This window comes from Oncorhynchus gorbuscha, linkage group LG02, assembly GCF_021184085.1.
Source record: "Oncorhynchus gorbuscha isolate QuinsamMale2020 ecotype Even-year linkage group LG02, OgorEven_v1.0, whole genome shotgun sequence".
Classification (NCBI taxonomy): Eukaryota; Metazoa; Chordata; class Actinopteri; order Salmoniformes; family Salmonidae; genus Oncorhynchus; species Oncorhynchus gorbuscha.
The window spans coordinates 23657109-23683993 of NC_060174.1; the positions used below are offsets into that span (position 1 = coordinate 23657109).

General features: G+C 41.0%; 2 protein-coding genes across 9 annotated transcripts in view; both read right to left on the reverse strand.

Annotated features, from left to right (window-relative positions):
* LOC123999421 (low-density lipoprotein receptor-related protein 5-like) overlaps positions 1 to 6800 on the reverse strand; it is an 80312-nt gene extending 73512 nt beyond the window's left edge. Inside the window, exon 1 of the mRNA XM_046305208.1 lies at positions 6433 to 6800. Within this exon, the coding sequence (XP_046161164.1) occupies positions 6433 to 6517 (85 nt within the window). The 5' untranslated portion in view covers positions 6518 to 6800. The remainder of the gene's footprint in view (positions 1 to 6432) is intronic.
* A 4900-nt stretch (positions 6801 to 11700) lies between these two features.
* On the reverse strand, positions 11701 to 25532 carry LOC123999429 (uncharacterized protein C11orf24-like). Of its 8 annotated transcripts, none has more exons than XM_046305249.1 (4): positions 25350 to 25532; positions 23638 to 23783; positions 15012 to 15137; positions 11701 to 13489 (listed from the first exon to the last, which is right to left on the reverse strand). In XM_046305249.1, the coding sequence occupies exons 2-4, from the start codon at positions 23762 to 23764 to the stop codon at positions 12504 to 12506; spliced, it is 1239 nt and encodes a 412-aa protein (XP_046161205.1). In that variant the 5' UTR covers positions 23765 to 23783; positions 25350 to 25532; the 3' UTR covers positions 11701 to 12503. The 8 variants fall into 8 exon arrangements, with proteins under 8 accessions (XP_046161205.1, XP_046161196.1, XP_046161185.1 ...); XM_046305240.1 differs by having other exon boundaries at positions 25324 to 25532; XM_046305229.1 differs by having other exon boundaries at positions 23638 to 23857; positions 25324 to 25532.
* Between the last annotated feature and the right edge of the window lie 1353 nt (positions 25533 to 26885).

Below are 26885 nucleotides of genomic sequence, written 5' to 3' on the forward strand. Positions count from 1 at the left end.
AGCAGTGGTAATCCAAAGGCATTCCTAACAAGACAGCAGAATGTGGAGGACCAGGGAGAGACCAATGAAAGCCATCAGTGAGGATTCTTGACACCTCAGCCCCCAGTGCATACAGCGGGGATTACAAAGATCAATCTCTCCACAACAGCTGATCTTTTTATGAGAACAGAGCAGAGGCAGCAGCCAGGCCTGTCCACTCCACATCCTGCAAAGCAGTCGCACTCGGTCTCTGCCACAACCCAAGAGGCAGGGCCAAGGAGAAAGCCAGTCTCACAACAAAAAACAATGCCAGCTCTTTCCTAAACATCCATGACTGGCCTCTGGGCACGATCATTCACTCAGAAGAATGTGGTTCCTTATTTTACCATCATCATGTTCAAGTGGCTCCACCAGCAGGATTATCCGGCTGTAGCTTAACTCAGCACTAACATCTAGGTCTAACCGGTGAGGGTTAACTCTCTATCAACTCTATATACACTAGAACAGGGATCATTAAATAGATTCAATAGATTCACCCGGGGGACTTATTTTTCTTGAGCGGATGGTCGGGGGGCCGGAACATAACTACAAATCATTTGTAGACGGACTATTGACTGCAAGGTAATATGTACAGTTGAAGTCGGAAGGTTACATACACCTTTGCCAAATACATTTAAACTCAGTATTTCACAATTACTGGCATTTAATCCTTGTAAAAATGCAATGTCTTAAGTCAGTTAAGTTCACCACTTTATTTTAGGAATGTGAAATGTCAGAATAATAGTAGAGAGAATTATTTGTTTCAGCTTTTATTTCTTTGATCACATTCCCAGTGGGTAAGAAGTTTACATGCACTCAGTTAGTATTTGGTAGCATTGCCATTAAATAGTTTAACTTGGGTGAAACGTGTCAGGTAGCCTTCCACAAGCTTCCCACAATAAGTTGGGTGAATTCTGAGTGTAACTGAGTCAGGTTTGTAGGCCTCCTTGCGCGCACACACTTTTTCAGTTCTGCCCACCAATTTTCTATGGGATTGAGGTCAGGGCTTTGTGATGGCCACTCCAATACCTTGACTTTGTTGTCCTTAAGCCATTTTGCCAGAACATTGGAAGTATGCTTGGGGTCATTGTCCATTTGGAAGACCCATTTGCGACCAAGCTTTAACTTCCTGACTGATGTCTTGAGATGTTGCTTCAATATATCGACAATTTCCCTCCCTCATGACGCCATCTATTTTGTGAAGTGCACCAGTCCCTCCTGCAGCAAAGCAACCCCACAGCATGATGCTGCCACCCCCATGCTTCACAGTTGGGATGGTGTTCTTCGGGCTTGTAAGCCTCCCCATATTTCCTCCAAACATAACGATGGTCCTTATTAGAGGTCGACCGATTAATCGGAATGGCCGATTTCAAGTTTCCATAACAATCGGAAATCTGTATTTTTGGACACTGATTTGGCAGATTATTATTTATTTTTTTACACCTTTATTATTTAATCTTTATTTAACTAGGCAAGTTAGTTAACCTGTTAAGTCGACCCTCTACTTTTTCGAACATTCTGTTAAAAATCGCACAACATTTCAGCGCCCTGCTACTCAGGCCAGGAATATAGTATATGCATATGATTAGTATGTGTGGATAGAAAACACTCAGACGTTTATAAAACTGGTTAAATCACGGCTGTGACTATAACAGAACGTGCGTTTCATCGAAAAGTGCAGGAATATCTGATCACTGAAAATGGAAATAAATATCCATCCGAGACTTCAAGGAATTGTTCAAAGTGAATCGAATTAAATGAGCCCGAGGTTGCAGTGCCTACAGCTTCCACAAGTTGTCTAGAGTCTTGTCATTTGATTCACAATTGATTATTGGTCTAACCGAATCAAGGGAATCGATTCCCTCCGGTCTCCGACCGGATGTTTTGGTCGAGCTCTCTCCAAGACATTTTTTCGAAACAGACACCTATAGAATTGACATCGCCTCCTGATTAATTGTATCGCTTATTAACGTGTACTAATACCAAAGTTGCATTACAAAAGTATTTCGAAGTGTTTTGTGAAAGTTTATCGTCGACTTTTTGAATTTTAAAAAATGACGTTACGTTATGAAACGCTATTTTTTTCCGTTTATCACACTGTCTTCATAGATCGATATCTAGGCTATATATGGACCGATTTAATCGAAAAAAAGACCCAATAGTGATTATGGGACACCTAGGAGTGCCAACAAAGAAGATGGTCAAAGGTAATGAATGTTTTATATTTTATTTGTGCGGTTTGTTTAGCGACGACTATGCTAATTATTTTGTTTACGTCCCCTGCGGGTCTTTTGGGGTGTTACATGCTATCAGATAATAGCTTCTCATGCTTTCGCCGAAAAGCATTTTAAAAATCTGACTTGTTGCCTGGATTCACAACGAGTGTAGCTTTAATTCAATACCCTGCATGTGTATTTTAATGAACGTTTGAGTTTTAACTAATACTATTCGCATTTAGCGTAGCGCATTTGCATTTCCAGAGCTCTAGATGGGACGCCTGCGTGCCAGGTAGGACCAAGAGGTTAAGAACACATTCTTATTTTCAATGACGGCCTAGGAACGTTGGGTTAACTTCCTTGTTCAGGAGGCAGAACGACAGATTTTTACCTTATCAGCTCGGGGATTCAATCTTGCAACCTTACAGTTAACTTGTCCAACGCTCTAACCACCTGATTACATTGCACTCCACAAGGAGCCTGCCTGTTACACGAATGCAGTAAGCCACGGTAAGTTGCTAGCTAGCATTAAACTTATCTTATAAAAAACAATCAATCATAATCACTAGTTAACTACACATGGTTGATGATATTTCTAGTTTATCTAGCGTGTCCTGTGTTGCATATAATCGATGCGGTGCGTATAGTTGCTCCAATGTGTACCTAACCATAAACATCAATGCCTTTCTTAAAATCAATACACAGAAGTATATATTTTTAAACCTGCATATTTAGCTCAAATAAATCCAGGTTAGCAAGCAATATTAACCAGGCGAAATTGTGTCACTTCTCTTGCGTTCATTGAATGCAGAGTCAGTGTATATGCAACAGTTTGGGCCGCCTAATTTGCCAGAATTTTACATAATTATGACATAACATTGAAGGTTGTGCAATGTAACATGAATATTTAGACTGATGGATGCCACCAGTTAGATAAAATACGGAACGGTTCCGTATTTCACTGAAAGAATAAACGTCTTGTTTTCGAGATGATAGTTTCCGGATTCGACCATATTATTGACCTAAGGCTCGCATTTCTGTGTGTTATGTTATAATTAAGTCTATGATTTGATAGAGCAGTCTGACTGAGCAATGGTAGGCACCAGAGGGCGCATAAGCATTCATTCAAACAGCACTTTTGTGCGTTTTGCCAGCAGCTCTGCTGTTTATGACTTCAAGCCTATCGACTCCCGAGATTAGGCTGGTGTAACGATGTGATGTGAAATGTCTAGCTAGTTAGCGGGGTGCGCGCTAATAGCGTTTCAAACGTCACTCGCTCTGAGACTTGGAGTGGTTGTTCCCCTTGCTCTGCATGGGTAACGCTGATTCGAGGGTGGCTGTTGTCGTTGTGTTCCTGGTTCGAGCCCAGGTAGGAGCGAGGAGAGGTACGGAAGCTATACTGTTACACTGGCAATACTAAACTGCCTATAAGAATATCCAATAGTCAAAGGTATATGAAATACAAATGGTATAGAGAGAAATAGTCCTATAATTCCTATAATAACTACAACCTAAAACTTCTTACCTGGGAATATTGAAGACTCATGTTAAAAAGAACCACCAACTTTCATATGTTCTCATGTTCTGAGCAAGGAACTTAAACGTTAGCTTTCTTACATGGCATATATTGCACTTTCTTCTCCAACACTTTGTTTTTGCATTATTTAAACCAAATTTAACATGTTTCATTATTTATTTGAGGCTAAATTGATTTTATTGATGTATTATATTGAGTTAAAATAAGTGTTCATTCAGTATTGTTGTAATTGTCATTATTACAAATAAATAAATAAATAAAATTGTCTGATTAATTGGTATGAGCTTTTTTTGGTCCTCCAATAATCAGTATCGGCGTTGAAAAATCAGTCGGTCAACCTCTAGTCCTTATGGCCAATTAGTTCTATATTTGTTTCATCAGACCAGAGGACATTTCTCAAAAAGTACAATCTTTGTCCCCATGTGCAGTTGCAAACTGTAGTCTGGCTTTTTTTATGGCGGTTTTGGAGCAGTGGCTTCTTCCTTGCTGAGCGGCCTTTCAGGTTATGTCGATATTGGACTTGTTTTACTGTGGATATAGATACTTTTGTACCCGTTTCCTCCAGCATCTTCACAGGGTCCTGAAAGGAAAGGTAGAAAGCCTCCATTGCTCTAGCACTGTGCCCAGCTTGAGAAGTGATTCCCTAACTCTTCTTCTATTGTTTTGTTCTGGCTGGAAGGAAGACCAACTCTAAAGCCTTATCAGCGCTGTGCAGTGTCTGGGTGTGTGGAGTTGAGGACAGAGGAAGAGTAGGCCTAGGTGTTGGGGAAAGGAGTGTGGGAGATCAAGGGGAAATCAAGACAGCCTGCTACTGAGTAGACTTTCCACAAAACGTCCTCTCTAAATCCCCAGATGAAATTAAACCAATAACCTACTTGTATTTCAAAAGTTTTTTTTTTAAATGGAAAAACATTTAATCCATAGCTATACATTCTTCACCCATGGAATTGAATAACATCCACACCTCAAGACAAGCTAATTTTTCCATACACTGCCATGCTTTATTTTTAAAAGTAGCCAAAACTCAGATCTATTGTGTAAATAGCGTAGGTATGAAAGGATTGATTAATGATAACATGCAGTTGCAAGAAAGCAACACAATTACATAACATGGTCAAACATATTTTTTAAATGTTAAACACTGAAGTGATCTACGGGCTGAATCTTACCTGGGATGTGTAATGTGAGATGTGAGTTTTAAAACTTTTATAAAATCATACAAAATATATTGGCTTATTTTTTTAATAAACAATGATTGATACAAGTCACAGGACAATATAGGGCTTCTCTCTACACACAGCACTGCGTGTTTGGCTTGACTGGTGTTTAATGACACATGTTTTGTGTTTTAGCCTGTGAGTGTGTATTACATCCACTCACCCCCTCCCTAAATTCTGTCAAAGTCACACACTGAGATTTTTTCTTAGGTTGATACACACTGCTTATACCGTAGCAGTGACCCATGGGTGTAACTAAATTAACAGTTGGCGAAAGAGAGTATTTCATGATAACACACTCTATATGAAAATTCACCCAAATCAATGCCAGGAAAATGGATCAACAAATTCATTGTGGGCTTTAAAAACATGACCTAATCTGCCATTTTCAACTTGAAAGAAGAACGGCCATTAAACCGAAAAAGATTCTATTTCAACTTCTCCAACTTTTGGAAATTGTTGTCTACTGCACTTGATGTGCAGGCCTTATCATGCAAGTACACTGCATACAGAAATACTTGATTGATTGATTCCTAGACATAGCCAGCCTAGGTATTTGATCAAAGATTAACTAATTGTATCCATACAGTCCATTCGTCTATAGTGCAAACTCATCCATAGTCAACAGCTGTCTAATAGTGCATACAAATATTTGTATGGGACCTATAACAGTGTAGTAGACAAAAGATGCACCAAAATAACCAGGAACTCTATAGACCTAGTCCCACTTGTAGACTTGTATTAGATATGGAATGTAATTGGTGAAAGGTTTGTTATGCATTTTGCTAGTGGTTTACATCTTACAAAATAACTAAAATGTATATTTGTATTCCGAAATATTTGTGCCCATCAAGACTGTCTCACCTATCTCATTGGGACATTCTGTAGGCCTATATTTTGCTACTCCAAAACAAAGTGTGTGGAAAGAAATCAGAGAAATAACGTCGTTCCTTTCCACAAACCTTGCACACTTTCAAGCAGAAACAGTGTCCTTATGACACCCGACACCGGCGATCAATCGCAGTGCATTGAGGCCTCCGAGTATAGGCTCTAAAATGAACTTTTGCTGTACCCCGCAAGAATTAAGTAAAGTTGGGATAAATAGTCAAAATTCCTATTTTGCAAAATTTCACTCTTCTGATCAATTGAAAACGCGAGAAAGTTTAGACTTGAGTGAACTCCTGCGATAGCCTTGCCACGGAGTGAGTATTCAACTTGTTAAGAAAAGGCTCAAACGTATATTTAAAGAAAATATACGAAAATACATGCCCATTTAACTTTAAAACACAAATGGATAACTTAATTATGGCTATTATAACTACCGACCTCTAGCGAGACACATTCACGTAACTAAAGCCACATTGCTTCCCAGTGTTTTCTAAAAAAACATATTAAAACTTTGTAAACTCGGAGCAAAGTCAGAACAATAAAAGTCGCTACTTACCATTAACTACAGAGAGCAAGCTACTATAAAACAGTAATTCCACGAGAAAAACGTCCATTGCAATTGCTCGTAGCTTTAATTCCATAACTCCGACTCCATTCTTCTGGTTATTTGTGCAAAATAAAGTTATAATCCGAGCGACTGTCTTGGTCGATACTTTTGTTGGAACGCTACTCCCGCCTGCCTGCCTGCCTTCATCGTGGAGGCACAAACGAGAATGACAGCGGAAAAAGGACGACGTCACTAGACATACGGTTATTTTATGCCCGTGGTGTTTCACTTGATAGTTTTTAAATTATAGTTGCACCTTTTTTTTAAAAGCACATATCTAATGTCACAAATTAATTTAGCGGTCTAAGGCACTGCATTTCAGTGTTAGAAGCGTCACTACAGACCCTGGCTCGATTCCAGGCTGTATCACAACCGGCCGTGACTGGGAGTCCCATAGGGCGGCGCACAATTGGCCAGGCGTCGTCCGGGTTAGGGTTGGACCAGGGTAGGCCATTATTGTAAATAAGAATTTGTCCTTAACTGACTTGCCTAGTTAAATAAAAAAAATCTCACAAGTACTCTCTATATAGTAGTTTTCATATACCTGTCAGCAACTGGTGTGTCTGAAATAGTAAAATCCACTAATTCTAAAGGGGTGGAACATATATATATATATATATATAAATATATGTGACATGCCTTTAAAATGAGTGGATTTGACTATTTCAGCCACACCAGTTGCTGACAGGTATATGAAACCGAGCACACAGCCATGCAATCGCCATGGACAAACATTGGCAGTAGAATGGCCTTACTGAAGAGATCAGTGACTTAACATAGCACCTTCATAGAATGCCACCTTTAGAACAAGTCATTTCTTAAAATGTATGCCCTGCAATAGCTGCCCCGGCCAAGTGTAAATGCTGTTATTGTGAAGTGGAAACCTCTAGGAGCAACAACGGCTCAGCCACAAAGTGGTAGGCCACACAAACCACTGAGTGCTGAAGCGCATAGCACTTAAAAATCATCTAGTTGCAACACTCACTTCCCAAGTTCCAAACTGCATGTGGAAGCAACTTCAGCACAATAACTGGTCAGCACAATAACTGTTCGTCAGGAGCGTCATGAAATGGGTTTCCATGGACAAGCAGCCGAAACATGCTTTCTGAAGTGATGCTTCACCATCTGGTAGTCCGACGGACAAATCTGGGTTTGGTGGATGCCAGGAGAACGCTACCGGCCCGAATGCAGTGTCAACTGTCAAGTTTGGTGGAGGAATAATGGTCTGGGGTTGGTCTGTTTTTCATGGTTCGGGCTAGGCCCCTTAGTTCTAGTGAAGGGAAATAAACACGACAGCATACAATGACATTCTATAGGATTCTGTGCTTCAGTATGACAATTCCCCTGTACTCAAAGTGAGGTCCATGAAGACATGGTTTGTAGAGATCAATGTGGAAGAACTTGACTGCACAGAGCCCTGACCTCAACTCCAAACAAACACCTTTGGGATAAATTTGAATGCAGACTGCGTGCCAGGCCTAATCGCCCAACATCAGTGCCCGACCTCACCAATGCTCTTGTGGCTGAATGGAAGCAAGTCCCCACAGCAATGTTCCAACATCTAGTGGAAAGCCTTCCCAGAAGAGTGGAGGCTGTTAGAGCAGCAAAGGGGGGGTGGGGGGTGGGACCAACGCCATAATAATGCCCATGATTTTGGACTGAGATGTTTGATGAGCAAGTGTCCACATACATTTGGTCATGTAGTGTTCTGTCACAAACTAGATTATATCAATCAATATTTGACAGTATACCAAAGTAGTAAATATTGAAATTATTTCTTCTTAGCTTAAAAACACAAAACAACTTAAAGTGAGAATCATTTTGACTTTTGATCCACTACAGTGGATGTGAAAACAAAGTGACAAATTGAGTCCTTTTTGGTCCAGTTTAGGATGATTGATCAGAAGACTAACATCCACTTCTCAATAAGGGTAGGCTATAGGGTTGTACACTTCCTTTACAACAAATGGCCATGTAGGCTTTACTCCATCCTCCCAGAGGATATTTGGCATGCTTAACCCTTTATTTTTTTTTAGCATTACCTATTCTGCACATCTATCACTCCAGTGCTTAATTGCTATATTGTAATTATTTCACCACTGTGGCCTATTTATTGCCTTTACGTCCCTTATCTTACCTCTTTTGCACACACTGTATATATACTTTTTCTATTGTGTTATTGACTGTACAGTGAGGGGGGAAAGTATTTCATCCCCAACTGATTTTGTATGTTTGCCCACTGACTAAGAAATGATCAGTCTATAATTTTAATGGTAGGTTTCTTTGAACAGTGAGAGACAGAAAAACAAAACAAAAATCCAGAAAAACACATGTCAAAAATGTTCAAATAAACCTACCATTAAAATTATAGATGGATTATTTTTGTCAGTGGGCAAACATACAAAATCAGCAGGGGATCAAATACTTTCCCCCCTCACTTTGTGTTTGTTTATTCCAGTGCAACTCTGTGTTGCACTGCTTTGCTTTATCTTGGCCAGGTTGCAGTTGTAAATGAGAGCTTGTTCTCAACTAGCCTACCTGGTTAAATAAAGGTGAAATAACATTTATAAATATATTACCTAACAGTATCAGTCTCCAAATGTGTTGCACTTTGATTTGCCTAGCTGACACTACACTTAGCCCATAATGTCTTCACTGACATTTTCAATCTTTCCCCAGTCTATAATACCTACATGTGTCAACAAGAGCACCATCGTCTCTGTGCCCAAAAAAATCGAAGGCAACCTGCCTAAATGATTACTGCCCCGTAGCAGTCAGTAGCCATGAGGTGGCTTTGAAAGGATGGCCATGGCTCACAACACCATCATGCCGGAAACCCTAGACCCACTCCAATTCGCATACTGCCCAAACAGATCACGCAATCTCAATCGCACTCCACACTACCCTTTCCCACCTGGACTAAAGACTTCCCTCTGCTACTGGATCCTGGATTTCCTGATGGGCCGCCCCCAAGTGGTAAGGGTAGGCAACAACACATCTGCCACGCTGATCTTCAACACTGGGGCCCCTCAGGGGTGCCTTTCCCCTCCTGTACTCCATGTTCACCCCACGACTACGTGGCCAAGCACAATTCCAACACCATCATTAAGTTTGCTGACGACACAACAGTGGTAGGCCAGATCACCGACAACAATGAGACGGACTATAGGGAGGTCAGAGATCTGGCAGGGTGGTGCCAGGACAACAACCTCTCCCTCAATGTGAGCAAGACAAAGGAGCTGATCGTGGACTATAGGAAATTAACATCAACGGGGCTGAAGTGGAGCGGGTCGAGAGTTCAATGCTTTGGTGTCCACATCACCAACAAATTATCATGGTCCAAACACACCAAGACAGTTGTGAAGAGGGCACGACCACACCTTTCCCCGCCAGGAGACTGAAAAGACTTGGCATGGGTCCTGGTTGCATCACCGCCTGGTATGGTAACTGCTCGGCATCTGACCGTAAGGCGCTACAGAGGGTCATGCGAACGGCCCAGTACATCCTGACATCCAGGACGGCCCAAGCTTCCTGACATCCAGGACCTTCCTGACATCCAGGACCTATATACTAGGCGGTGTCAAAAATTGTCAAAGACTCCAGTCACCAAAGTCATGCACTTCTCTCTCTGCTACTGCACAACAAGCGGTACCGGAGCACCAAGTTTAGGACCAAAAGGCTCCTTAACAGCTACTAACCCCAAGCCATAAGATTGCTGAACAATTAATCAAATGGCCATCCGGACTATTTTTAGAAAATTAAGAAAAAAAACATTTTAAACAATGGCACACTTGGTCTCTACTCATGTTCTCTATAATATACAATAACAAGTTACTTTTATGATATACAATTTTCCCTTCATTCCTTCATAAGACACCAGGCATTGTAAAACACTGAGGATTAAGCCATAGTCCTGGCAGAAAAAGCACTACTCGGGTTGAATGCTAAGGTTCTCCAACTGGCATGAACTCAAAAGGGGGAAAAGTAGAAGCAGATGTCCCTCTGTGTATGAGTGAGGCAGGCAATCATTCCCAGCCCAGATAAATATGCCATAATGAAACCTGTCTTTATAATCACCTGCACCATATAGCCATCGGCATTCCCTTTGATCCACTGGGCCTTATCCACAAAAAATTAAAATCATTGGTCTTTGTTGCTTATAAATATTGTTTCTCCCAGTAATATCCACACTACAGTGTAACAAAGTCCATTTGGAACAGGCCCTCTCAAAACAAAAGGCTTATACAGGCATGTCAGTGAGCTTATCACTAACCCCCTCACTCTCTGCTTCTCACCAGATATTCATATTGCAGATATTGAAATCGCATGTCCTGGAGGCTGTGATTTCCTGCGGTCTCTGATCTGACAGTTAGAGCTCAATAATGGGAGCAAACACACAACCAGAGCACATACAGAATATTGAAGTATAATTTTTTTTTTTTTTATGAATCAGGTCTTGGCAGCAATATATTGGGGAATTGCAGAGGGGTGATAAATTATTAATGACAAATACTGTAGCAACCAATTGTTAGTTATTTTTTTACTAAATGCAATATTATTTGGCAAGGGTCAAAAAGGTTATTTTATTGGTAACTATTCCAGGAAATGGGAAACTAGAGCATGTGTGGACCAGGAAGTTCCCAAGAGAACTGTGTGTGAAACAGGGATAAAGTCCAAGGTAATAGATGTCTGAACAATGACATTTTAGAAAGCACTGAAATTAAGAGAGCTAAGCACAGCAAAAACACCATTTAAAAACTGCCTCAAGGCACCAAAAGTTGTTTTCTCCCAAATGTTACAATTGGAATCCATGTTGTCCCCCCCCCCAAAAAAAAAAAAAATGCATCACTGGTGAGTGCATTGTTAAGGTGTCAGACCACCTCCCTGCTCTCATTTTCTTCTGTCAATTAATTCCTATTCCACACCTTCAAACCTTCTCAGACATTACATGTGCATCACATTCCCAGGAAGTAATTACTGGGCTACAGATGTGGGATATTTATGTGCACCACCTTGAGTACACCCAGACTGATTGATATGCCCTTGTAATAAACATCAATATTTCTCCCTGCCTGGGAAACACAGCATATACTGTTCACAGGCCTGCAGAAATCTGAAGTCTTACAACAGTTGAAAGACTAGCAGCCTACTAATGCATATTGCTAAAGTGCTGATTTACCCCTACTGCCGTTTTATCAAACTTTCTTTTGTGAAATATGAAAGGAAAATGTATTTTATTCTTACTTTTTTTCCCTTTACTGCAAATACCGTAATTTAACAGTGCATTAGTAAGACTTAAAATTGGCACATAACAGGCCTTCATACCCATTTCCACCCTTGACAGAAGTTCCTCTGCCTTGGAAAAGTATTTTGGTCATCATACAAACTGTTCCTCCTCCTTTATAAATGGCTAGACAATTCCCTTGGCTTCAACGTTAATGTGCTTCAGTGATCCATTTGGCATTCAATCTTAATCCAAGGAGATGAATGGTAAACAAAGGAAATATGCTCGTCATGAACAAAGAAAAAGGCATGAAAAATTATATACATACACAACGCAATAGATACAAAATAATAAACACCGGACATAAACCTTTTCACCCTCTTTCCCACAACAATCCAAATGACATTCCTTAGGAAAAAAAACGTACTTAACCATATATGTCTTTCGTCCTATGGGTTGGGGCTGGAAGCATTTGCGTAGAAATGTAAGACATAGAAATATAGGACAAACAAACCACTGTTGCGATACTTTGGCCCTTGGCCTGATGACCAAGAGGTGCATTTGTTGGCCCTTCGTAAGAGGTTACGGCCTGAATAAAACCACAACAGGCATGGAGCAATTTATACATACAGTAGCTGAAGAAAGAAAATCTATGAAATTGGCATGAGTACCATTAAGACAGAAATTATACAATACTACAGCAAAGGCTGGTGCAAAATTGGCACTCTGTTAACTCACAAGTTATTAATCCTGTTCCAATGAAGAAATTAGAAAAACAAACACTCAACTGTCACTTTCAAACCCCTGAATCAGAATACATTCCATTGATGAGATAGTCCACCTGGGTGTAGTCTTTCGTCCTGTAGCTCTCATAGGCCTGTGTGAGGAAGAGGACAACCATAACCAGGAAGAAGACTAGGCCAAACAACAGGACAGCCAATAGGATACTTGTGTCCACCAACTGGCGTGTCAGAGGCCCCCCGGCAACAACGTCTATAATGGCTCTGTTGGTACCTCCATCAAGCCTTTTTGTGCTGACCTCAACAGTGAAGGTCGAAGGGACTATGGCATTTCTGGAGGTAGCTTGAGAGCTGGGGACCGCCGGAATGGTTGGTGATGGATTCCTCTCCACAACTGTAGATGAGTCTATGGTGGTAGGGGTGGTTATGTTTGGAATAGTTGTTAGTGGTATTGTTGTGGTGGTAGTTGTTGGCAGTGGTGGTATTGCTGTTGTGGTGGTAGTTGTTGGTGGTGGATTTGTTGTTGGGTGTGTTGTGGTGGTGGTAGTTAACAGCATTGCTACTACAGTGGTGATAGTAGTGGTATTTGTTGTTGATAATGCTGTTGTCGTCATCTGTGGATTGGCTGGTGGAGGGGTCAGGGCTGAGGGAGTCGTAGTTCTGGGTTCCTGCTTTACTGAAGTGGTTGTCTCAGAGGTTTGGACTGTTGACTTATGGGGTATGTCAGGTACTGTAGTTCCTCTGGAGGCATTGCTAACAGTCTTACTTGGAATGAAGGTGTCATTCTCAGCGGCTGGCATGGGTGTTGCAGTAATGGTAGTAAATGCAGTGGAGATGGGGGCCTGACCATTTTCCTCACGAAAATGCAAGGTAGAGTCAGTCTCATTGAGGGCAGAGGTGTCTGTAATTTGACTGGCATTATTGCTGGCTGTCAATTCAGGAGCAGTGGGGTTTTGATAGATTTCTGATGAAGTTATGGAACTGGAACTTGAAGACTCAGTGGTAGGTCCAGCGTCACACTTAAGATCACTGATGTTCTTATCTGGGGGGAAAAAACGGATTTTAAAGTCTGACAAATGTAAATGCATAACATGATAAGCATTACAAATCACAAAATAGATTGTTAATTTACAAACCAAAAGAACGTTAGATTTATCAATTACACTGAACAAAATAACACGCAACAATTTCTAAGATTTAACAGTGTTCGTTCATAAAAGGAAATCAGTCAATTGAAATAAATTCATATAGGCCATAATCTATGGATTTCACATAACTGGGAATAGAGATATGCATCTGTTGGTCACAGAGACCTTAAAATAAATAAATTTAAAAAACAGTCAGCATCTGGTGTGACCATCATTTGCCTCATGGGCATAGAGTTGATCAGGCTGTTGATTGTGGCCTGTGGAATGTTATCCCACTCCTCCTCAATGGCTGTGTTAAGTTGCTGGATATTGGCGTGAACTGGAACACTGTCTTACACGTCAATCTAGAACATCCCAAACATGCTCAATGGGTGACATGTCTGGTGAGTATGCAGGCCATGGAAGAACTGGGACATTTTCAGCTTCCAGGAATTGTGTACAGATCATTGCAACATGGAGCCGTGCACTATCATGCTGAAACATGAGGTTATGGCGGCGGATGAATGGCACAACAATAAGTCTCAGTAGCTCATTCACAGTATCTCTGTGCAAACAAATTGCAATCACTAAAATGCAGAAAAATAAATCAAATCAGATAAATGCTTGTCTGGTACAGTTGAAACCGGAAATCATCCGTAAAGAGCACACTTCTCCAGCATGCCAGTGGCCATCGAAGCGGAGCATTTGCCCACTGAAGTCGGTTACGATTCCGAACTGCAATCAGGTCAAGACCCTGGTGAGGACGACGAGCACGCAGATGAGCTTACCCAATACGGTTTTTGACAGTTACTGCAGAAATTCTTTGGTTGTACAAACCCAGTTTCATCAGTTGTCTGGGTGGATGGTCTCAGACGATCCCGCAGGTGAAGAATCCAGATGTGGAGGTCCTGGGCTGGCATGGTTACACTTAGTCTGTGGTTGTGAGGCCAGTTGGACATACTGCCAAAATCTCAAACGATTTATGGTAGAGAAATTAACATTCAGTTCTCTGGCAACAGCTCTGGTGGACATTCCTGCAGTCAGCATGCCAATTGCACACTCCCTCAAAACCTGAGACATCTGTGGCAGTGTGTTGTGTGATAAAACTGCACATTTTAGAGTGGCCTTTTATTGTCCCCAGCACAAGGTGCACCTGTGTAATGATCATGCCGTTTAATCAGCTTCTTGATATGCTATACCTGTCAGGTTAATGGATTATCTTGGTAAAGGAGAAATGCTCACTAAGAGGGATGAAATGTGCATATGGAACATTTCTGGGATGTTTTATTTCAGCTCATGAATCCAGCACTTTACATGTTGCATTTATATTTTTGTTCAGTGTAATAATATTTATATTGATATAATAAGTTATATTTTGAACATTACTAACAATGAGTACACATGTGCATGTGTTTAAATATCGCAGCATTTGTTTACCTTGTATCCTTATCAGGTCATCGACGGAGATATCATTGCAGTTAGTGCCATTGGGACACTTCAAGAAAAAGCATGTGTAGTTCTCTTTCCAAAAGACAGAATGATCACAGGTCATATACAGCAAGCCTGTGGAATGAACACAACAAATTAAAAGAAACTCTTGCATGCAGTCAAAATCTTATATTAAACCGTCGCCAAATAAGTAATTGCTCAAAAGAAATTGTATCCCTTTATGCTTCATTGTGAGCAAGATTCCTGGCACCATGACAATCTGTACATCTCAAATGAATTCAGTAAATTTTCCTGCCATGAATCAAATCAATTCAGACTGAACAACAGCATGAACCAAAAGCATTTGTTATGCAGGTAACATCAATATGTTACCTCATCACCTTTGGGCTCCAGAGTGGCACAGCGGTCTACGGCACTGCATATCAGTGCTTGAGGTGTCACTACAGACACCCTGGCTCTTTTCCAGGCTGTATCACAACCGGCTATGATCGGGACTCCCGAACGGCAGCACAATTGGCCTAGCGTCGTCCGGGTTTCGCCTGTGTAGGCCGTCATTGCTATTGGTAAATAGCACACCCATTTTCACCTACCTCATCCCCACAGTTTTTATTTATTTACTTTTCTGCTCTTTTGCACACCAATATCTCTACCTGTACATGATCATTTATCACTCCAGTGTTAATCTGCAATATTGTAATTATTCGCCTACCTCCTCATGCCTTTTGCACACATTGTATATAGACTCCCCTTTTTTCTCTGTGTTATTGACTTGTTAATTGTTTACTCCATGTGTAACTCTGTGTTGTCTGTTCACACTGCTATGCTTTATCTTGGCCAGGTCGCAGTTGCAAATGAGAACCTGTTCTCAACTAGCCTACCTGGTTAAATAAAGGTGAAATAAAAAAAAAAATAAGAATTTGTTCTTAACGGACTTGCCTAGTTAAATAAAAGGTTAAATTATTATTTATTTTTTTTAAACACAAAAATATAGCTGGTCAACAATGAATCCAAACATTTACCATCCTTATAAAAAAAAAATGTTTTGAAAGTTACCACAATCAGCCCTGGGAATTTTACATTTTCACCACAGCACTATGGTTGTTTTTACTCTATTTTTTTTGTGCAACTCTTAATTTATTTAATTCCGCTCAGCAACCACCATCAGGGCTTTTTCAGGAGACCTGGGATCCATTACAGAAACAGATGGGAGAAAAACAGGCCTGTTTACACCTCCTTTGATCTCTGCCAAATTTTGTGTGTGACTGAAGAGGTAGCTCCAGAACACCTCAGCATCCAGCAGTGCCTGCCTGGTGTCTCTTCTCCCACTGCAGAGCAGACCTACTGATGAGGACAACAGGTGGGGGAAATCTTCAGACCAGAGGCAGCCTTGGGCCTGGACCGAAGGAGAGGAGCTAGCCCGTTAGGGAGTCAGTGTGAGAGATAGCAGAGCTAGTTGTGAGACCTCATGTCACACTCCTCCCCTGCCTTATTTTGGAGCTGCTGCTAGGCACTGAGGCATAAAAAGTCATTTGTGGTTAAAAACTTCAGGTGAAATGGCCTAGAGAGCCATTCCTGGTCAGTGACAGTAAACTAATTGGAAGGCCAGACACTTTGCGTTTTAAATTATTCTGCAGCTGTTCCAAATGGGACGGGAAAAGAGTGGAGGGTTGGGAGTTGGGGAAAGCAGGGTCAGTGGGTTTGAAAATCAAAGTTGCAGAGGGCCCCTCTCTCCCCTCCCTCTTAAATTACTAGGGGTCACCCTATGCTAGGGGCTTGACGTATACCAAACATACAGGTCTCTAAGCTGGAATGCTGAATGATTATGTATTTATAGCGCTTTGTCATATCACACATTACATGCTTCCAGATGGTAATTACCAACCTTGTTTTCATGCCTTAATACTCCCAAACCACATTGCATCGTATGCCTCAGAAAAGCTGTTGCTTGTTTAGAGTGGATCATGTGGTGGAACTGGAAGAGGGCTGGGCCATTTACAACTAACTCCTCCCGATAAATACTGCCTGGGGTACATGCATGTACTTGCTGCATGCATCCGACCACTCAGGTGGTGCAGCGTGTGCGGCAAAAGTATTGTAAGATTTAATTAAAGAACATGTCATGACAAAGACTCACCAAAGCAGGGCCAGGCTCATAAACACAGCAAGGCCTAAGCATCCCTTTCATCTTAAATCTGAAACACATGGCTTCTTTGAAATTGTATGTCCTTTAGCAGAGATGTGATTTGGAAAAAAAAAACCCACATGGCTTTGCTTTTAACAAAGACGATATTCCACAGACTATTCCCATATCAGTTGTGTTCCTACATCATCCAAGAGGTAGACTTTTAGAGGTAGGGAGATACAGTTGCTGCCAAATACATTGGCACCCTGCACTTTTATTAAACAATTCCCTATTTCTTCTAGACTAAGTTTTTTTTAAATTGATTTTCAACATTGCAGAACAAACGTTATTTTAGTAACCTTAAATTTAAATTGAGAGAATAAAGGCAAATGGCATGGACAAAATTACTGGCACAAATGTATTATAATCCCTAATAATCCTGTTTACACGGACACATTTGAAATCAGGCTACTTGACGGGACTTTTGATAAATGCAGAAAAATCGCCCATCACAATAAACGCTCTACCACAGTGACCATGTTATTTTTGCAAAGACTATTTGATTGAGATCAGACATAGAAATAGTTCTCATTCTAACTTTGTAAGACGCATACTTTTCAGTTGTTCCTGAATTTATGCCTTGATCACACAGACAGTGTCATTTTGGTACATCAGAAGTACATTAATTTCCAATGAGCCGCTGCATTTGTGTTGCAGAGGCATTTGCAGTACGTTCTGTGTTGTACATAAGTAGGATTTATCGAAAGTATGCATCAAACTGTATACGCACACGGCATGACAGAATTGGTAGTATAAGGTGAATGTTTAACTTGATGCTGCATACCATTTTGCGCAATGACGCAGCAATTATTAATTTTTTTACAACTGCGACCTGGTCAAGATAAAGCAAAGCGACACATATAGAGTTACACATGGAATAAACAAACAGTCAATAACACAGTAGAAAAAGTATATATACAGTGTGTAAATGAGGTAGGATAAGGGAGGTAAGGCAATAAATAGGCCACAGTGGCAAAATAATTACAATATAGCAATGAAACACTGGAGTGACAGATATGCAGAAGATGAGTGTGCAAGTAGAGATACTGGGGTGCAAAGGAGAAAAATAAATAAATACCAGTATGGGGATAAGGTCGTTGGATAGACTATTTACAGATGGGCTATGTACAGGAGCAGTGATCTGTGAGCTGCTCTGACAGCTGGTGCTTAAAGCTAGTAGAGATAGGACTCTCCAGCTTCAGTGATTTTTGCAGTTCGTTCCAGTCATTGGCAGCAGAGAACCTGAAGGAAAGGCGGCCAAAATAGGAATTGGCTAGTGCTACGTGTGGGTGCTGCCATGGTGACCAGTGAGCTGAGATAAGGCGGGGCTTTACCTAGCAAAAACTTGTAGATGACCTGGAGCCAGTGGGTTTGGCGACAAATATGAGGCGAGGGCCAGCCCGCAAGAGCATACAGGCCGCAGTGGTGGGTAGTATGAGGCTTTGGTGACAAAACGGATGGCACTGTGATAGACTGCATCCAATTTGCTGAGTAGAGTATTGGAGGCCATTTTGTAAATTACATCGCCGAAGTCAAGGATCGGTAGGATAGTTTTACGAGGGTGTTTGGCAGCATGAGTGAAGGTTGCTTTGTTGTGAAATAGGAAGCCAATTCTAGATTTAATTTGGGATTGGAGATGCTTAATGTGAGTCTGGAAGGAGAGTTTAGTCTAACCAGACACCTATGTATTTTCACATATTCTAAAAGTGTCCACATATTCAGAGGCGTCCAGAGTAGTGATGCTGGACGGGCGAGCAGGTGTGGGCAGCGATCGGTTGAAGAGCATGCATTTCATTTTGCTAGAATTTAAGAGCAGCTGGAGGCCATGGAAGAAGTTGTATGACATTGAAGCTAGTCTGGAGGTTAGTTAACACAGTGTCCAAAGAAAGGCCAGAACTATACAGAATGGTGTTGTCTGCGTAGAGGTGGTTTAGAGAATCACCAACAGCAAGAGCGACATCATTGATGTGTACAGAGAAGAGTCAACCCGAGAATTGAACCCTGTGGCACCCCCATAGGCTGCCAGAGGTAGGTGAGGCAGTCATTTGAGAAACCAAGGCTGATGAGTCTGCCGATAAGAATGTGGTGATTGACAGAGTCAAAAGCCTTGGCCAGATCAATGAATACAGCTGCACAGTATTGTCTTTTATCGATATTGTTTAAGACCTTGAGCGTGGCTGAGGTGCACCCATGATCACTCGGAAACAAGATTGCATAGCGGAGAAGGTACGGTGGGATTCGAAATGTTCGCTGATCTGTTTGTTCACTTGGCTTTCGAATACCTTAGAAAAGACAGGGTAGCATAGATATAGGTCTGTAGCAGTTTGGGTCTAGAGTGTCTCCCTCTTTGAAGAGGGGAATGACCGCCGCAGCTTTCCAATCTTTGGGGATCTCAGACGATACAAAAGAGAGGTGAACAGAATTTTAGAAAGAGGGTCCAGGTTGTCTAGCCCGGCTGATTGGTAGGGGTCCAGATTTTGCAGCTCTTTCAGAACATCAGCTGTCTGGATTGAAATGGGAGAGGCTAGGGCAAGTTGCTGTGGGGTGGTGCAGGGCTGTTGCATGGGTTAGGGGTAGCCAGGTGGAAAGCATGGCCAGCCATAGAAAAGTGCTTATTGACATTCAATCGTGGATTTATCAGTGGTGACAGTGTTTCCTAGCCTCAGTGCTGGGAGGAGGTGCTGTTATTCTCCACGGACATTAGTGTTCTGGAACTTTGAGAGTTTGTGCTACAGGAGGCAAATTTCTGCTTGAAAAATCAAGCCTTCGCTTACCTAACTGCCTGTGTATATTTGTTCACATATGGTTTCCAGGGCACAGCTGGGGGCAAAAGATGGTCTACAGCAAGCGGCAACAATGAGAGACTTGTTTCTGGAAAGGTGGATTTTCAAAAGTAGAAGCTCAAATTGTTTGGGCACAGACCTGGATAGTAAGAGAGAACTCTGCAGGCCATCTCTGTAGTAGCTTGCAACTCTGGCCCCTTTGGCAGTTCTATATTGTCGGAAAATGTTAGTTAAGGATGGAGATTTCAGGGGTTTTGGTGGTCTTCCTAAGCCAGGATTCAGACACGGCTAGGACATCCGGGTCAGGCAGAGTGTGCTAAAGCAGTGAATAAAACAAACTTAGGGAGGAGGCTTCTAATGTTAACATACATGAAGCCAAGGCTTCTACGGTTACAGAAGTCAACCAATGAGAGCACCTGGGGAATGTGAGTGGAGCTAGGCACTGCAGGGCCTGGATTAACCTCTACATCACCAGAGGATTAGAGGAGGAGTAGGATAAGAGCATGGCTAAAGGCTATAAAAACTGGTCGTCTAGTACGTTTGGAACAGAGAGTAAAAGGAGCAGGTTTCTGGGCACGGTAGAATAGATTCAAGGTATAATTTACAGACAAAGGTATGGTAGGATATGAATACAGTGGAGGCAAACCTATGCATTGAGTGACGATGAGAGAGACATCCTTTAAACCAAGTGAGGTCACCGCATGTGTGGGAGGTGGAACTAAAGGTTTAGCTAAGGCGTATTGAGCAGGGTTAGAGGCTCTACAGTGAAATAAGGCAATAATCACTAATCAAAACAGCAATGGACAAGGCATATTGACATTAGGTAGAGGCATGCGTAGCCGACTTGACTCGCACAGAATGCCTCGATCACACCTGCAGTGTCATCGCGCAAAGTGGACTGTAGCATCATCTGGATACGTGTGCAACAAAAAAGTTGAACATTTACCTTCTGCTACCATTTCTGTGAAGTTGTCCATGCATTGAATTTGATGCATACGTTCGATAAAGCCAACGTACGCACCACAACAACACACTGAAACGCAATTCTGCAAGGCAAACGCACCGTTCCACTGGAACTTAATGTACTTCCGGTGTTTAATCATTATTTAACGAGGCAAGTCAGTTAAGAACAACTTCTTATTTACAATGACAGCCTACACCGGACAAACCCGGAAGATGCTGGGCCAATTGTAACCCCACCCTATGGGACTCTCAATCACGGCTGGTTGTGATACAACCTGATGTACCAAAATGCAATCTTCCAAACATTTTTTTTTTAAACTTTTAATACATTTATCAACGTCTTATTTTATTTTTCCTCCGACACTAACCACCACCAGCCGAAAAAACTAAGTATTAACATTAACACTAAGCCATCTAATTGCAGTCGCTGTACTCATAATATACAGGAGAACTATTGCCTTATAGTGATAGCCGTGTTGCAAGCACAGCTTCAGATGCAATCATTAGGCAAGGGCAATTTAAGTGTAGGAAAGGATGAAACAGCATCTGTGCCACCAGTAAGTACAGATAGTAGCTTTAAATCCACCCCCCCTAGAACCATCATCGACTCAGTGGGTTTTGTCCAACATGTTTCCAGACCTACTTATTGCCAGTCATACCCTGGATCTAGTTTTGTCCCGTGGAATACATATTGTGGATCTAAATGTTTTTCCTCATAATCCTAGATTATCAGACCACCATTTTATTACATTTGCAATCGCAATAAATAATCTGCTCTAACCCCAACGAAGGATCATCAAAAGCTGTGCTATAAATTAATTGGACAACCCAAAGATTCCTAGACGCACTTCCAGACACCCTCCACCTACCCAGGGACGTCGGAGAACAAAAATCAGTTAACCACCTAACTGAGGATCTTAATTTAACCTTGCACAATACCCTAGATGCAAACAAAAACACATTTGTCACAAGAACCTAGCTCCCTGGCATACAGAAAATACCCGAGCCCTGAAGCAAGCTTCCAGAAAATTGGAACGGAAACGGTGCTCCACCAAACTGGAAGTCTTCTTGACGAGCTTGGAAAGACAGTACTGTGCAATATCGAAGAGCACTCACTGCTGCTAGATCATCCTATTTTTCCAACTTAGAGGAGAATAGGAAGAATTCAACATTGAGCTTTGCAACAGTATCAAAAATAACTTTAAAAAAGCATAATTCAACGAGAGGTTAGCTTTCATAGCAATGATAAATTCATGAACTTCGATGAAAAGATCATGATTATTAGAAAGCAAATTAAGGACTCCACTTTGAATCTGCGCATTTCTCCAAAGCTCAGTTGTCCTGAGTATGCTGTTGCGCAGCAGCTCACCGAAGACAAATAATGTATACGAAATGATTCAGTCAGTTTTTTTATCATGGCGCTGAGACTGCACTCATGAAGCTGGTAAATGACCTTTTAATGGCGTCAGACCAAGGCTCTGCATCGGCCCCCGTGCTTCTAGACCTTAGTGCTGATTTTGACACCATCGATCAGCACATTCTTTTGGAGAGATTAGAAACCCTAATTGGTCTACACTGACAAGTTCTTGCCTAGTTAGGATCTTATCTATCGAAAAGATATCAGTTTGTCTCTGCGGATGGTTTGTCCTCTGACAAGTTTCACTGTTCCTCAAGGTTCCATTTTAGGACTTGTTTTCACTATATATTCTACCTCTTGGTGATGTCATTCGGAAACACAATATCAACATTCACTGCTATGTGGACGACACAAAGCTGTACATTTCGATTAAACATGGTGAACCCCCAAAATTGCCTACCCTGGAAGCCTGTGTTTCAGACATAAGGAAGTGGATGGCGGCTAATGTTTTACTTTTAAACTTGGACAAAACAGAGATGCTGGTTCTAGGTTTCAGGTAATGAAGAAACAATGATCTGCTGTCAGATCTGAAAATGAATCTTGATGCTTGTACAGTTGTCTAAAATAAAACTGAAGGACCTCTGCGTTACACTGGACCCTGATCTCGCTCTTGACGAACAAATCAAGAATATTTCAAAAAATGCTTTTTTCCATCTTCGTAACCTTGCAAAAATGACGATCAGTTTAAGATCAAATTATTAGTTTGCATGTAAACATAACAATCGATGGCTACAAAAATACTTTGTTTTGGCGGTTCTTAGCCAAAGGCTATGCAACCAAGTACTAGCTCCGGGGTGCCAATAATATTTTCCATGCCATTTGTCGTTATTTTCTAAATTACAATTGTAAACTTACGTTTACAAATATAAAATTGGTTGCGCAATGCTGAAAATCCAATAACACAGTATGGTGAGCAATGTATATTTAAAAAAATGTTTGTCTATTTTAAAATAAATGTGGAATCATTTATGAAAACTGCATGGGTGCCAATATATTTGGATGCAACTCTAGGTAGCATACAGCATAGCTTATCTTCTAAATTAGTTTTTAGACACCTTATGAGCAAATACAATTTCCACATGTAGTACAACATAACAAAAATTACTTAATTCACTTCTGTGAACAGGGTGTATGTAGGCTACATTGAACAACAAGCTATTTTATACTTTTACAGTCAAATCAATTGTTTGAGTATTAGGTGCGTTTTCAGTGGGACAACCCACTGCAACATGGCAATAACACCTGATTTATAGGCTGACTCAAACTTACATACTTCCAAGCATTGGGTTTGATTTGTCATTTTCAGGCTGGCTATAACACAGGACTCGCTGATAACATGGGATGACAGACAAGGCAGCAAAAAGAGCCCCAGGACCAGGAGAAGATGCAGGGTCATGGTGAAATGGTGGCACACACTGGGCAGGGAGAGAGGTGGTGGACAGGAGTCACAATGAAGGCAGGAGACACACCACCATCACAGCTCTAACATCTAAAGGACACAGGCATGGAAAACGGTCTTAAATAAGGTGTTTGCGACTTGACTTTATTTATTTTAAAAATTGCATTTCATTATATTTTTTCAATAGAGCAGCAGTTGGAATATATTATAACCATGTAAATTCCAGTTTATTCAAGACACATTTGTATAAAAATAATTTGTCAATTTTTACATCCAAAATAAAACAGTCAATGTTTTGCTGTAGGCGTCTGCCCTGAGTAACGGGACCTGAGCAGTTTTGAATCCAAGTTTGACTCATGACCACCATCTAGCAGGATTGCACGGAAACGGCAAGGTGGGACTTTCGTAATTTATTCATCTCGGGTAATGAGGAACTAAAATCTCACGCAATTGGTTTCCATAGTATGTCCAAGATACTATAATTGTATGGACTATTACACAAATTATACATGAGGTTACAGTTCTAAGATCTAGCTAGCCTGAAGACCAGAGAGCAAGTTAAGCTTGCAGAAAGGCACAAAAGTTGATATTGTACAGGGCAATACCAACCATTGTTAACTATTCTGGCCTTCAGGTACAGGTTTTATGTTGAGGCACTATAATTGTGATACAATAAATATCACACGTATACAGGTCAGACATTCAACTGAGTAGGCCTCAAAGCAGTTTTTGAATTCCAGAGTCCTGTTCATTCTTTCTGGACACTCACTGTTTGTAGACAATGCTCAAGTTTACAAAAGGCAAACTCAAGAACACTTTTTCAGCACTCCTGTTGGCTCTACCCTAAATATAATCAGCATTGAGCTGAGCAAGTTGTCACAGTTCACTACTATACATGTATGCCAAAGTGGAGATCATGTGATGGGCTCAACAATGGATTTGCTCCACAACTGGACAAACGACCAGTTTACAGAGTATGTGTATGAAAACCACCAGAGCCTTCTGGCTAGTTATTTATTACACATGTTTAACCCATTGTGCATTCATTTGGCACTAAGGTTTTAACCATATACCGTCGCAGCTAAACCTGCAATACTTTTTCCTAAACATACACGCATCTGTCTTCAGACCTCTCCCTAGCTGAGTTTACTCAACGAGATGGAGATCTTTATTTTTTTTAAACACAGGGAGCTGAAAAAGAACGAACCTCTCCCCTGCCCAGTAATTTGGCTAGCCGCTAACTAATAACTAACGTTAGTTTGTTAACGTTCGCTAGCTAGCTACTTTATTAGCCAATTGGATAGTTAACAGTTAGTACAGGATAGTTTCACTTCGCTAGTTCCTACCACATCCACCACAGCACAGGTCCAAGTAAGTTGTTAGTAGTAACAGAGACTGTATAGAAATAACCCCATATCTCTGGTAGCAAATGACACTCAACAGTCAATACCCACTTCAATATTATTTGGTAGTAGCTAGGTAGGGGAGCCAGCTAACTAGCTAGCCGCCTAGCTAGATAGCTAGCTAACGTTAGTTGAATACCAAATGAAACTCACCCAGGCAGGAGGCTAACAATACACACCTTCAGTCAACGTATGTCTCTGTTCTTGTAGCTAGAAAACACCATAGCAGTTGACAGTCTATAGACAAACCAAAGACGTGTCATCTCACGTCAACCAACATCAGCAAACCTCCCACTTTCCAACACAGGTGTAGCTAACTGAAGTAGCTAACTGCCTAAGCAAACAACTACTTAAAGGTCGTCATCACTAGTTACCACAATCACAAAGTCAGAAGGTCCGCCTACTCGACCAATCATATGAGGGAGTGTGATGACGCGTAGGCCGGTTTACGGTTCGTAGTAAACAACCAATCAGATGACGAGATGTGATGATGCGGATGCCGGCCGGCTTGCAGGGACATGCGAGAGACGTATTTATTTGATCTATTGATTCGTCAATGATTTGATTATTTATTAGATAAAGAAAAACAACCATTATAAATGCAAAGTGTTTATCAGATGTCTTATTCAAACTCAGCTTGCAAGCTTATCATTGCTTTTAATCTTTTTAAATGAATTTATCTTATTAACACTTTGTTCTAGCTAGCTATTTGTGTAGGTACTAAACAATGGCTGATAGGCTGATAGTTACTTGTCTTAACCCAAAATACTGAAGGTTTACTCCAATATCTACAAAGTTTTTTAAATGGCATGTGAGACAAACAAATTGACACTGCTTAAGTGTAGATTTTATTTTCAAAATCCACAAGTAAAGCGTACACAGTTTCACAGAAATTAAAATATTTGATATTAGTAGATTTTTTTGGTTGATTTAAGATGAAAACTTCAGCTTTGTGAATTTATTTGGCACCTAGGCACTTAGTATAGTCTATTTATTTATTTGCTCCCGAGTGATGCTGCGGTCTAAGGCACTGCATCTCAGTGCAAGCTACGTCACTACAGTCCCTGGTTTGATTCCAGGCTGTATTACATCCGGCCATAATAGGGAGTCCCATAGGTCGGCACACAATTGGCCCAGCTTCGTCCGGATTTGTCCGGGGTAGACTGTCATTGCAAATAACAACTTGTTCTTAACTAACTAAAATAAAGGTTAAATATATATATTTCGTACCAGTTTCCGTCTCTGTACAAAGACATGGTTTCAAGCTATAGATGATAGCAAAACATTTAATAATAATACATTGAACTTACATGGCACTTTTCTAGACACCTAAAGTTCTTTACAGTGTGAAACTCACCACCCACTTACATCCTCTTTATTTTTATTTATCTTGTTGTCCATCTACCCCCTCTTCGGAGGACAAAAGTAACTTTTTGGGGTTTTTACAGATATTTTGTTACATATGCATTATTCATACACTTTACATACAATGTTACATTTACGTACAGTATTAAATGATAGGAATAGTTTGATGATATACACATGCAGTTGAAAACAGGACAGATATAAGAACCACCCCATGGGATCCTTTGTGTCCACAGAGTTGGGACACCCGTTTAAAGTCCCACAATCTTCCAATTTATTGAGTAACATTCCATTGTTAGTTAGTACTTCAAAATTATTCAAATTAAATTGCTGTAAGCGTGTATGGTATA

What these genes read in the sequence shown, in the direction of transcription:
- LOC123999429 (XM_046305249.1), bottom strand. Translation starts at nt 23,764, where the DNA reads ATGACCCTGCATCTTCTCCTGGTCCTGGGGCTCTTTTTGCTGCCTTGT. An exon ending in AACCCAATGCTTGGAAGTAT is followed by an intron (nt 15,138 to 23,637) that starts GTAAGTTTGAGT and finishes TTCATTCCACAG; the next exon opens with GCTTGCTGTATATGACCTGT. An exon ending in TGACCTGATAAGGATACAAG is followed by an intron (nt 13,490 to 15,011) that starts GTAAACAAATGC and finishes TTTTCCCCCCAG; the next exon opens with ATAAGAACATCAGTGATCTT.